This window comes from Amblyomma maculatum, chromosome 10, assembly GCF_055883805.1.
Source record: "Amblyomma maculatum isolate TAMU_Amacu chromosome 10, ASM5588380v1, whole genome shotgun sequence".
NCBI classification, from domain to species: domain Eukaryota; kingdom Metazoa; phylum Arthropoda; class Arachnida; order Ixodida; family Ixodidae; genus Amblyomma; species Amblyomma maculatum.
Window position 1 is genome coordinate 62,388,586 of NC_139353.1, and position 12,969 is coordinate 62,401,554.

General features: G+C 44.3%; 1 protein-coding gene across 3 annotated transcripts; it reads right to left on the reverse strand.

Annotated features, from left to right (window-relative positions):
* Positions 1-2,494: 2,494 nt before the first annotated feature.
* LOC146176662 (uncharacterized) lies at positions 2,495-12,559 on the reverse strand. Of its 3 annotated transcripts, none has more exons than XM_084582916.1 (3): positions 12,254-12,456; positions 11,326-11,474; positions 2,495-2,760 (listed from the first exon to the last, which is right to left on the reverse strand). In XM_084582916.1, the coding sequence occupies exons 1-3, from the start codon at positions 12,402-12,404 to the stop codon at positions 2,635-2,637; spliced, it is 426 nt and encodes a 141-aa protein (XP_084439042.1). In that variant the 5' UTR covers positions 12,405-12,456; the 3' UTR covers positions 2,495-2,634. The 3 variants fall into 3 exon arrangements, with proteins under 3 accessions (XP_084439042.1, XP_084439044.1, XP_084439043.1); XM_084582918.1 differs by lacking the exon at positions 2,495-2,760 and adding an exon at positions 7,163-10,337 and having other exon boundaries at positions 12,254-12,559; XM_084582917.1 differs by lacking the exon at positions 2,495-2,760 and adding an exon at positions 7,163-10,337 and having other exon boundaries at positions 11,326-11,448; positions 12,254-12,548.
* Positions 12,560-12,969: the final 410 nt, after the last annotated feature.

Below are 12,969 nucleotides of genomic sequence, written 5' to 3' on the forward strand. Positions count from 1 at the left end.
CTAGTGGAACGGTAGTAGTAGTGGCGTTCACGGTTTACATTGCTTGAAAGCAGTTTGTCTAGTGAACACTTCGCAGACTTGCAGCTTGTGTCAGCAATACGGCTATTTAATGCAGCAAAATAGAAAAATATTAATGCCATTGTCATGAGGCGAGCCCAAGCTTTTAAGAATGGAATTATGTAGTGGTTGCATAGCATTTGACCCAACAGTCAGACAGATGACTCCACAGGCTGAGAATATTTAGTCAGCCATTTCCTTTCCTGTCCTGTGTACGTACCCTCTCTCTATTTTGTAATGTTGGTAATTTCCTACACCTAGAATAAAGCAGCTTGTGCTCTGCCCTGTGAACCATTTAACATCTCCTATTCTAGACCTGCTCAGCACGAGTGCCAATGCTTTTTTGTGGATAGTGCACCAATCAGGCCAGTAGAAGACTTTACTGCCAAATAGTGTCATAAGCTTGAGCTTATTGAAGGCACTGTGCAGCTGAAGAAAGCCATTTAGCAATCGCCATTCCTTGCAACTTTCAGGCTCCAGGGTGTTTCCGAAATGCAAATTTATTGAAGAACCCTGGCTAGTTTTGTTCAAGCTTGGTTGCGGGCTAGAGTGCATCATTTTAAATGATGCACATTAGCCAGCTGGCAAATTTGCACAATGCTAACAAATTAGGAACAGCCCAACAGCTTGAGTAAGCTTGAAGCATGCAATAAAAATGGATTCCTCACAGTTAAGCAAGGTGCGAAACTTTTAATTATCGGTTTTCAGATGGGCATCTTATGCACAACAGCTGTACAGGAAACATGGATTTCATGTTTGGCGAAAGAAATTTTGGCTTTGTACACATCTTTGAATGAAGCTGAGCATTGGGCTTTTCAAAATGCATCATTTCATTTTTTGCATGTGCAGCTTTGTGGCCAAGCTTTACCTTAGCTTTGTCACTGCAGCCTCCTTGCATACAGCGCAGGTTGTGCACAAATGTTGCTTGTTTGCAAGGCAAAATCTTGCAGAAAATGTTTCTGCACCTGAACTTATGCCTACAGGTACACCAGCTGGGAAAACTTTTCATGCCATGGATCTGTTTTCAGCCATGTTCACTTGTACCCTGCTACGGTGGCTCAGTGATAAGAGAGCTTGATTGCTGATCCCAAGGATACAGGTTTACTCTCAGCTGCGGTGGCAGCTGATGGAGGCGAAATGCAAGGCGGCTTTGTACTTTGCGATGTCAGTGCACATAAAAAACCCAGGTGGTCAGAATTTTCTAGAGCTGTCCACTACAGCATCCCTCATAGCCAATAGACATTAAACCCCATAAACCGAACAGAACACTTGTCAACTGTAAACTTCCATGAGGAGAAAACAATCTGTGCAGCTCAAAAGCAGGCCCTGTGGCTGCAGACAGTTCACCAAAATATACATGCGAAATTAATTGCAAAATAAAGTACAATCCCTTTGTGCACGTTACATAAGGCATTGCAATCCAAGGCAAGCACAGATGGTGGAGGTAGGTGCAGCGTATGTCTAGTTATCAACAGGCAGTATTTCTGTGCATATCAGCAAAGTATATGGGGTTTTATTTCCAGGCTGTAGGAGGGCCACAATTTTAGCCTCTTGGGAACCTTTATTGTGCACAAACTAATACTGCTGCATATCATACGGGCATCATCGCATATTGCCTCTATTGAAGCAGCATCACTTTTCTATGTAAAAGTGAATATTCTAGTGTCTCATTGCAGGTCTGCAATAATCATTGTAAAAATGTTGAGAATCTTTCAGACGACTGTGTACAAACTTGACTAACTACACAACTTTCCGCATCCACAAAACCATATGCTGGCTTAGTCCTTTATCTCAGAGCTTCATTTGTCATTGGCAATTGTGCCAGTATTGCCAGTGACAAGTGGCACTTGTCCAACCTGCTCTTACATTGCTTGCACTGCCAATGAAAAAGGAATAGATCTGGTAAATACATTGATTGCATTTTCAACTCTACAGAGCCATAGTTATCCATGAAAAAAAAATGCACATTTCAGTCTAGCACATATTTTTGGCATGACAAAAGTCATTTTATGATAGTGCCACACACAAAGAGTGCCGGTGGCGGTGATGCCTAAAAAAAAAAAAAAAAAGAGCTCTTTCGTAAAGTAGTTCAGACAGCAGCTTCACTGACAATCTAGTATTTGTACCTGACAGTTACTCTGACCCCGTTTGCGATGTGCATAAAGTGGTTAAAAAAAAGAAAAAAAAGAAAAGATGGCGAAGTGACAGCATGCTTTACTAATGAAGGAAACTTTTTAGAATTAGAATGGTATGAAAAACATTACAACTAAACCTGGCGATGTTAGTATGTTTTTCGGGAGTTAATTTGGCAGTTACAGGGTTAACGTGCAGCTAACTCCATATAATTAGCATCAATTAAATGCTGTGTATCTTGGGGACCATCATTAACAATGTCATGCATGTGAGCCATCACATGCTTGAGTTCATTAAACATACAAAATATGTAGGCACCTTTTATTCAGACAGCATTTGTATACAAAATCAAAAGCACCATGGCAATGTCAGAAGCAGCTTAGGCATATAAGCACAGCCTATTTTGAACATGACGTGGAACAGGTTCCTTAGCCCTCATATTTTTCAGAGTCGGCTAACAAACAGATGTGCATTTGCAAAAACCTGCATGGTATGCAGATGAGACACTCCTGCCACTAACAAAATGAGCCACTTCACAGATTTCCATATGGTCCTTCCAGGTTTTGAACTCTGCAAAAAGAAAGATTTTCCAAGTTGTCAAAAGTGAGTCTCAAAAAAAGACAGCTAGAAACAGAACTCTTGTAGACTGGAAAATACAAAAAAAAAAAGTACAGGTATTGCCAACACCAGCGGATTGCACAAGTAAACTGCGTATGTTGACATCAATTTTTGGAAGCAGATTTCAGAGGCTAGGCTACACTGCCATGCAGTCAGCCATAACTACTGCTGGATGAATGTCAACATATCCAAAATGAGCTAGATAACTTTTCCTTTGTTGTCCTTTGTGTGCCTTCATAGAGGCTCTGACTAGGCTCAAACATGGCAAATAGACCTGTCCTCCGCACTCATTGGTTCTTTACAAAGCCTGTCACTGGAAAGGCCTAAAGCTTTTCCTATTGGTTCATTGACTTGAGCATCTTCGGTGTAACTCCACCTGGTTGGGTACTTGAAACAAAAGTTTAAGAAACACCATCACCAACCAAATTTTTTATTAGAACCCGACATTTCGGGACCAACTTGGTCCCTTCCTCAGGGGCGACTGAAGTTTGAGGCCCGCAGTAGCAGGCACACGTGGCGAAGTCCAATTGTGTAGCAGAGCCAGGGTAGCATCCCCGGATTCCTGTTCACTGCTGCAGCTGTCAGCCGGATGAACCGAAAAAAGACGTGACGTCTTTTGAAAGAATTCGTCTCCACATCAAGTATGTTCACCTCGTCAAAGGTGATTTTGTGGTCGGCACATTCGCAGTGCTCGGCGAGGGGGGTTGCTTTTCGAGTTCAATTGCCGAGCGTCATTTTTGTGCTGCAATATGCGCCGACAGATTTTTTTGTTTCGCCGATATACGAGGCAGAGCACTCGGAGCACGAGATTTTATAAATAACGCCTGGTTATTTTTCTTTGGGAATACGGTCTTTTGGTAGCGGCAGAAAACGGCAGACTGTTGAGGTAGGTTTGTGCGACACACAGACGTGTTTCCGCAGGATGCGTGCAAGCGCATCACTGGTGCCCGCCACGTATGGGAGCACAATGCGAGGGCGCTTCGTCGTTTCCGTGCTGACCGACCCTCTTGTCCCGCTAGCTCGACGACGGGAAGCACATTGGAATAAAGGCGCGTGTATAGCCATTCTTCTTCAGATCGGCCAAGCATAGGCCGCTGCCTGCTACTGCGGGCCTCGAACTTTAGTCGCCCCTGAGGAAGGGACCGAGTTGGTCGCGAAATGTTGGGTTCTAATAAATAATTTGGTTGGTGATAGTGTTTCTTAAACTAGTGGTTCATCACACTGATTAACAAGCTACAGAGCCTACATATGCTCTTTGCAACCTTGTGTTCTTATTCCATCATTTACTATCAGCCAAAAAGAACTCAGTACTCTGTTTGACAGCATTATCTGCACACTGGATTCACTTTTATTTCGTTGCAACAAGGTGCCAATCACGACAAAGGCACTGGTCATCGAACAACAGAATGCCCAGTGCTCAGTTTAAAGGCAGCAAGGAAACAGAGGTAAACCTGCCAAGTACAATGATCAAGAACAATGCAGAAGCAGTGTTGTGTTGTGGCAATTATTCGAGGTAAATCTCTGTGCATCATCATTGTACAACAAAAAGAGTAAAAGCTGCGTCCAGGTAGCGTAAAGCGTGAAAAAAAAAAAAAAAAGCTTTGCGGTATGACTTCCCTCTCAAAGAAGCCATGGCCCAATGCTCTACATTGAATAGAAAGGTAGGCAAAAATAAACATCAAGCAAAATATAAACAGTGCCTATCAGTTATAATAGGGCTATAGGCACACAACATACAATTTCTAGACATGTATCATCCCTGGGGTGCTGTCAGCAGCATTTGGGGACAATTCCATAGCCCATTTCATCTAGATGAGTGAACTTGATTTGCGGAAACAGCAGCATAAAATTTATGGTTTTCATTAAATCCACGATGGTGATTCAGCATCCAAACCTAGAGTCGGTCTGCTGGCTTGTAATCTTCACTGTCATTGTAGGTTACGTTAGGCATTGGTGCCTTGCTGGCTTTTTATGCGCAGCTGGGCGAGTCGTCGGGCTACTTCTGCACGCTGAAGGTAGGCAGTGACACTGAGGCTGTCCTTTTCCGTTACGTGTGGCATCAGCATGACATCGAGCGCTGTATTAAGGCGAAAGCCTTTAAAGGGAAACTGCACTGGTTGTAGATTTTGATGAGTTTCAAGGAATCAAATGATTACAGCTTCCAGGTTAAACATGCAAGATATCTTCGCGCTAGCGTTTCAAACAATAGCGCAAATAGCGATTTAAACCGCTTCAGCTATCGAGCTTCTCCTCACCACACAGCGACGTGTGGGGGGAACATAATGACATCATTGACGGCACCGGTATGTTTCCCGTGTAGAATGGCTTGGTTGAAAGAAGTAAAAACAAGGCTACCAAAATTGAAGGCCCAGAAACATTGTTTGATGACATCAAAAAAAGGACCGTATGATGTGGGCGAAGGTAACGAAAAGAAAAAAATATTACCGTCCTTGATGTCATCATCGAGCTTCTACGCAGTCCTTCAGTGCTGTGAGGAGAAGCTCGAATTGTAATCGTTGATTACTTCATCAGTTTTAAAGATAGCACACAAACACAAAGCATTACCGACAGCTTATGGAGAGTAAAATTCCTGAATGTCGCAGAATTCTCGAAAAGTGAGGCAGCTGCGCTTTAATGGCTCATACTGTCGGCGTTCGTTCGGTCACAATATAGCTTTCAATCAAATTACATCACCTGAAACCGAAACTAATGTCATCGGAAAAATAAAAATCCTGCATCCCTCGCATCGCCAGCCTAAGCTTTAACCAACTGCGCCACGCCCGGGATCGTGAACTGCACATAAATCTTGTCTACAGTGGTTTGGTTTGGTTTGCGGGATTTAACATCCCAAACCGACTCAGGCTATGATAGATGCCGTAGTGGAGGACTCCGGAAATTTTGACCACCTGGGGTTCTTTCGCATTGCATAGAACACAGGCGGCCTTGCTTTCGTCTCCATCGAAAAGCGGCCGCCGAAGCCCGGTTACGATCCCGCATTCTTGGGAACAGTAGTCGAGCGCCGTAACCACTGCCTTGTCTATCGTGAGGATGAGTTAAAACACACATCAAAATTCTCCTTGTCTGCATGATGCTGATGCGGCCACTCCCCTTTGTAGCGAGGGATCACAGAGTTCTTCATTAGGCCAATAAATAAAGGAGTAGAAAAAGAACAAAAACTATACCAACTCCTGTGCATTGGTCAAAAGTCCAGAAAAAAGAAATGAGGAAGGAAAAGAAGGTGGGAGTCCTTCAACAATCTTCTCGTTTACGCCACCAGTCAAGGCGGAGAGTTTTTTGTATTATGTGGTCTTTTGTCGGCTTCTCTCTCAACGACGCTGAGTGGATTCAAATCTGGACAACTAGGAGGCCACAAGTTGGGAGTGATGTGGTTATTGGAAGTTGTTGGCCAGCCACTCGTGGGTGACGCGGGCGGTGTGGGCGAGAGCCGAATGTTGCTGAAAGACACAAGGTTTTCCTTTCTTTCGAAACAGTATCGGTCCAGAGCTTCACAACGGTGGCAAGCACCTCTGCGTACTCGGCAGTATTAATGCGGAGTCCTTCTGCAAAACAGTGTGGCAGCATGACATCACCCTTGTTGCTGACGGCTGCTGACACCATCACACACAAATTTTGTGTGCAATGCTGTCGGCACCTCATTAGCGCTTCCGTAAAGCCATCTTTCATTATGGCAATTAGCTTTTTGGTCTTGATCGAAGTTCTTTTCATCTGAAAGAAAAAAAAATGAGCATTCCAGGCTCTTCAGCTTGCCTAGCAAGCGCTTGGACCAGAGCAGACAATTCTCCCGAGCTTTACCACAAAAGAATTGCGCCCTCCTCATCACACAGAAATGGTACCGCACGTCCTCGTGCACAGCAAGCCTGACAGCTGACTCTGCGACATCGAGCTCCTTTGCAATGGCCCGCATTGACTTCTCTGGGTTGTCACTCACGATGACTTGCAGCCTCTGAAGAAAATCAGGTGTTCTGACGACGTCTGACCGCTGATTGTGTTTTTTCCTTTTCGCCACAGATGCCACGTCACCGTCACAGCACATCAGTTCTGTTCGCCCCTTGTTAACAAAAGACCTCGCTACATTCAGAAAGTTGGCAATTTCCAAGTCGCTATGGTGCGCGGCCAGTGCGACGAGGATTGCATGGCGTTTCATTTCCTGCGTCAACTTGTACGCTTCCATTATTCAACAAACTGCGCAGTATAAATGATAAGGGGTCAACCAACAAGAAGCCGCATGCCTATATACATATGCTGAGCCTGCTGGTGTCTATGGCGATAAGGAGTAGTAACCTCAAATACCTCATGCACCAGTGAGCTACGAGACTGCTATAACTGTGCCTAGTGACGGGCAATCAAAGTAGCTTCAACATCTTCGAGCCTTCCCTCGTGAAGTAAGTGGTCAAATTCATCATTCGCAAAGAACACGCAGTGAGCAAAAAAAAAAGAAATTACAGGCTCTCAATTTGTGTTTGAAGTTTTCAGGTGCAATCAAATCTATTCGCTGCAACCCATCATGCTTCGAAAACCTTAATGAAAAGCATGGGTAAAAAGTTGTTCAGAGTGCAATACGAAAGACCTGCAGTAGACCTGCAAGTAGTGCTAAAGGAACACTGAAAGAAAAAGTAGGCTTGCAGCGATGGTATACTGGCTCCTAATCAAAAAAACACCACTTTCACTGAAAACAAAACTCTTATAAGGTAGAAAAAAGAGAACAGAAATGCAGGCATTGCAGAAATACAGAAATCGCAAATGCATGCACAATGACATGCAAGGGATCCCGGAGGCTGCCTAACATGTATTATGGTTGCATGTTTGAATTGTTAACTTTTGTTCCAAAAATGGCAAAAAGACAGGCTAAATATTGGAAGCCAAAAATAAATTTGCGCTTGGCAGTGCCACAGGCAGTCAGTTTCGTTTTGGTATGTTTTGGTTCTTTGAAGTCACAGCTATGCATTTGGCATCACCACATGGTTTCATTTTTGATATACATGCTTTGGTTTACAAGTGCGGAGCAGCAGAGTTTTCCTCTGATGAAGTTCATGCCTCAGTAAGCGCTTCTCTATTGAAAAATCTGGTATGAAATGCACACAGGATTAAGTTATAACTTACTGGGCAGAATAAACCTCCACAGACCCGAGTGGAGCTGGGAAAGAAAAGAAAGGCTGGAAAAAGTAAGATTTAAAATGGTATGGATGCTTATAAAAAACACCTCGAAAGGGATTTAATCCCAAGTCCTTTGGAGCTTTAACTGAATGTCTTAGCCATTGCGCCACACGAACAGCTGAGACCTCTCGCATTACATTACTTGTGTAGTGCACTTGCATTTTTTACATATTTTTCACTCACCCCTAAACAATTGCATCCCAAGTGTGCTGAATGCTTTTGCTGGCTGTTAATAGTGTCACCGATGTCTCATATCTATGATAAGCATAGGATTTTGCCAAAATATCTCTATTTCTCTATTTTCTGCTGTCCCAGCGTGCATGCACAGACCTTACTGGCACATCAGTTTGCCATCTGCAGGGCAGCGACGCTAGAGTACACCACATAAGGTGCAGACACCCAAGGAAGCATTGAACGAAAGGGAGCTCAGTTGGTTCATATTAAGAAATACAATAGTGAAGGAAACGAAATAAATTGAACAAAACAGGCCCTGTGTACCCCTTTTTTCTTTTAACTTTCTGCCACAATGCATTGTTCACCCCTTGCTGCTATTCAAAAAAGACCATCTGTAGCAGTCTTTACTCGTCACTCATGATGGTAGCTCGGCAATGTCAGTGGCCGCATCCATAGCTTCGCTAGCTACAAACTTTGTCGCCACGTCAGCGCTCGTACATTCTATCCTGTTAGTCAAGTGACCTCAACTCTAAAAAGCACCGCATCCTCTGTGGGTGCCAAGGTCAAGATTCACTGCGAGAACTTTGCAGTCAAGCTCAGGATCTATGCCTGGTGCAAACAAATAGACGGCTTTGGCGAACTGTAGCTTTAATTTCAGCTGCTGCTAGATTGCACTGCTCGCTATGCATCAAGAATTACGGAGTCTATGTTTACACCATCGTTTGCGTCATTTTCGCAAGTCTAAATCCCTTGGAAGGAAAGCAGACCTCTTCAACTTCAGATCGAAATATCTCAGCAATAAATGTGTCTTGCTGCCGGACAAGCGACAAAAAAGTCACGAAACACTGCACTATTAAATTCTAGCAACAAAAAATATTGTGATGGGTCCCATACTGCAGAAAATCTGGCATCCATGAAAAATTAGGGCATGTATCTGGCAAGTGGCAGGAAGGTGACGCAGCACTGCAATGACTGTCCGTCAGGTTGCGTGACATCACAAGGCCACATGACATGACCAAGTCAGCAGGTGCTGCCACACAGGGTGCTTTTTATGGTATCAAGTTAAAAAGGAAAACAAAGAGAACATCGCTTGGAGCAATTACGCGCCACTATTTGTTTCTTGCAGGTGTATCCGTGACAAAGGTTTGTGCATGCAGGGCTACCTGGAATCACTTGAGGCAAATCCTTGAAGCCTTTGTTATGAAATATTAAAAATTGTAGAGGTTCAGCTCTCTTTGAACCAAGTCAAGAGCATTAGCCATCGGCCGGTGCTGCATTTGTAGCTGCCGCTTCAGTCTTGGCTTGATTCCGCATTTGGTAAGCTTCTTGGCAATAGGCTAGTCTGGCTTCTCGTTCGATGTCTTGGCAACCTGTCTGGCATGGTTGCAGTCTCTGTCTTTGGCACAAGTGGATTCCTCTACACCACACTGCCTCCTTTTGTCATGCCGCCTGGTGAATTCGCCCAACACTATGCTCGCGGTCTCGACTGCACTTACCCAGAAATGTTTTAAAGCAACGAACAGAATATGGGTGCACAAAACACAGACAACAGAACATGTTGGTGCCGCTGCAAATGAATGAACGAAATAGCTATTAGAGATGACAGCAGTGCCTACTCTGCTGGCAGAAATCTTGAGCAAAAATTTCTCATCAATTGGCCCTAATTGGCTATACAAGGCCATGCGACATTTTCCCATGAAAATAGCAGTGACTGAAATTTTTCATACTTTCACAATCATCTTCTAGCAAATAATGACCTGCTTTTGTTTCGCACTACATGCGCCATAGTGTGAGCAAATAAATTGCAATGCTGTTTGTACAGCAAGCGACTGCAGGCAAGGGACACATCTGGGTGATATTTTTGAGGTAGTCGTGTAAGCCAGATATCGCCCAAGTTTCTAGGGCAAAAAAATTATGGCATGTAATTTCTCCCTAACAAAGATTACCAAAGTACTGCCTGCTGAGAACTTATTCTCGGCAAATAATTTCAGCAGTGTATGGAGCAGAGCATGAATTCGGGCAGCCCGAAAACCTGGGCCGGGCTGGAAAATTGCCATTTTTATTGGTCTGGACCTGGCTCGGGCTTGACATACAGGCCTGGGCTTGCAGCTTGCAGTGGCGGAACCAGGCCAGGCTGGGTAAAGCTGTGTATGGCTTCTTTTGGAGATGGAATTCGAGCACTAAAATCATTCCAGTGGTTTATGAATGAACCACTACTAGTACATATGTTGACAGAGAATGAGAGAAAGCTCATTTGTAAACAGAGTTTAATCAGTGCCACTCGGTACTTTGTCCAAGTAATTTAGTACGAACATGCCGGGCTACATTCAATGACACAAGTGAAAAAAGTTAAAAAGGAAAGGCTCAAAACTCGATAGCGAACTGTACTACAATGGAGGTGTTATGAAGTGCTGTAACCTGTCATGCATGACACAGCCCGTTTGCATAAGCACGTGCCTACTGAAGTACTCAACGCCATCAGCTTAGGATTTCTCAGCAATCAGTGAGCAAGAGGGTAGCTTCTAACCTTTGTGTTACTGCTAACGGCTGGACATTTGAAGCCTCATAACAGCCCATGGACAAGGACCTTCAATTGACTGCTCGGCAGGCAGCCATCTGTTTATAAAAATTCTGACTGTCTGCTTTGCCCCCCCCCCCTCCAAAAAATGTCTCTACGCTACAATAAATGCTGTAGGATAAGAGCTTATTGCTTTAGGAATCTTTACATATCCAATAACATACACATGCACAATGAACAGACACTACCGCTTTTCGTCTCCACAGAGATGTGGCAATGTGGCTGTGATTTCTTCAATGAATATGTAAATTTTGGTTTTTTCTGCCCTAGCCCACTCATGTTCCTGGGGCAAAGTTGCCAGGGGCAGTCTTTTTGTAGGTGATTAAGCAAAGAACTTGCACCAAGAGCCAATTGCTTATAAGGGGTCATAGTTAAAATGCCCGTAATCCATACCTTTTAAATGTACATTGTGCTAGATAGCTTTACATAAAATGTCTTCTCAAAATATTCTTCACCGAGCCTTTGCTTCTGTAGGTGCTTTAACTGTGCCCTTCTCTACCAAGAATATTTTGCAAGGTTTGTCTCTCATCTTGATTTATTGTTATGTGCTAGTTAAGCAATACATTTTTAAGGCGTCTGCTCAGACTTACTTTGCAGGTTTGGCACGGGCCCTGTCGTGGAAGCGCGGGCCGGGTCCACGGCCATGTAATCATTGCCGATGGGCTTGGTACCATGGGCCCGGGATGGTCTTCAAACGTGGGCCAGGGAAGGGGCTGGAAAATCCAACCCGTGCAGGGCTCTAGTAAGGAGTGTAAGAAACTAAAGGTACATACAGGAAAGAAAAATCACACACACATAAGGGGAGTTCAGTAGCGAGTTCATTACTTCGAAGCACCGCTACGTGGTCTCCGTGCTACAATGGAGTTGTCTAAACGGTATTTACGTTATCATTTCTGTTGTCTCAACAGAGCTTATCCTTTTGTCGTACCCGATGCAAACTAGGTAAAATTTCATCAAGGGTACGCAGAATATCATCCATATAGCTGCCGCTTTTGGCTGTAAAAGGTTCAGTGCTAGTTTCGAGCTTTTGGTGCTCAATATGTATCACTAGTTTCAAGCTACAAGCAGATCAATTAAGGGGAAATGAGGGTGCTCGTAGTGATGCTCGAGCGATATCATAGGCAAGTACTTCACCCGGATGTGATCAAAACGAACAGCGTATGGAGAATCGGGGCCAAGAACGAAAAAAGCATAAAATGAGCTTCGTCGCCCTAAGCAGCTAATCACTGACGAGTGCCGTGAGTATCTGGTTGATAAAAGACAAAGCATCAAGCGCCAGTCAGCAGCATCATAAGACAGTGCAGTGCTCGCCTTCAACCGAGCTAAATTGGCGCGTGCTGTAAGTGCATACCTTGGCACAAATCCCTGCAGTATGTGACAAATAAGAACGGTAAGCGGACAGCATATAACCACGAACATTGCACGCAAAAGGGGCAGCTAAAATTTGAACATGGCGGCACCTTCATTGGCATGCTTTGTCCACAACTAAACAAATCTTTTCACAGAACGGGCACTAACCTTTCTGTACCGAAGCCGCAGCAGATGTGCCAGGGTTGTTCACGGCGCGCACACCAGTCAGTTCGATCGCACCCGTCCGTGGAACAGGCACAGTCTCGTTTACTACAACAAAAGCCACGGCACCAAACCGCCGCCGCGGCACCGGCGGCATCCCCAAGCAGGGTGGGTGGCGGCACTGTAGTGGCGGGCGATGAGCGGTAGCCCGTCGGCACGCCGTGCCCCCAACTAGGGACAATCCGACCTAGGGATTGCTAGGGATTCAGGGCGACTGTCCAGCAAAAATCCAGGCAACACTGGCATTATTCATGGCGAGTTTTAGCCGCTCCCCCGGTGGGCTACCGAGTGCAGAACTACAACTTTTGGCCAAAACTAATGCAAATATAAACGTTGTTCTACCGTAAATAATGCCCTAAGATTGAATATTGTGACTATAAATTGTAAAGAGAGAGAGAAACAGCATGTCAGTGTGATATTGATCAAATATAAGCGATGGCTCTTTCTCCTATTGGCTTAGTTTTGAGCAGCACAAATACCAATATTTCGCACTTAATATGCAAACTTTGAAATAAAAAAACGTTATAAAAATATTTATGGTTGCGCAATCACTTCAGGAAGTTTTTAGTGGCATTTCGGGAAACAGAAACCATTTATTGGCGACGTCTGCTTTTGAGCCTTCGCTACTATGTCTTTCGCGGTCTATGTACGCACTTTCAAAT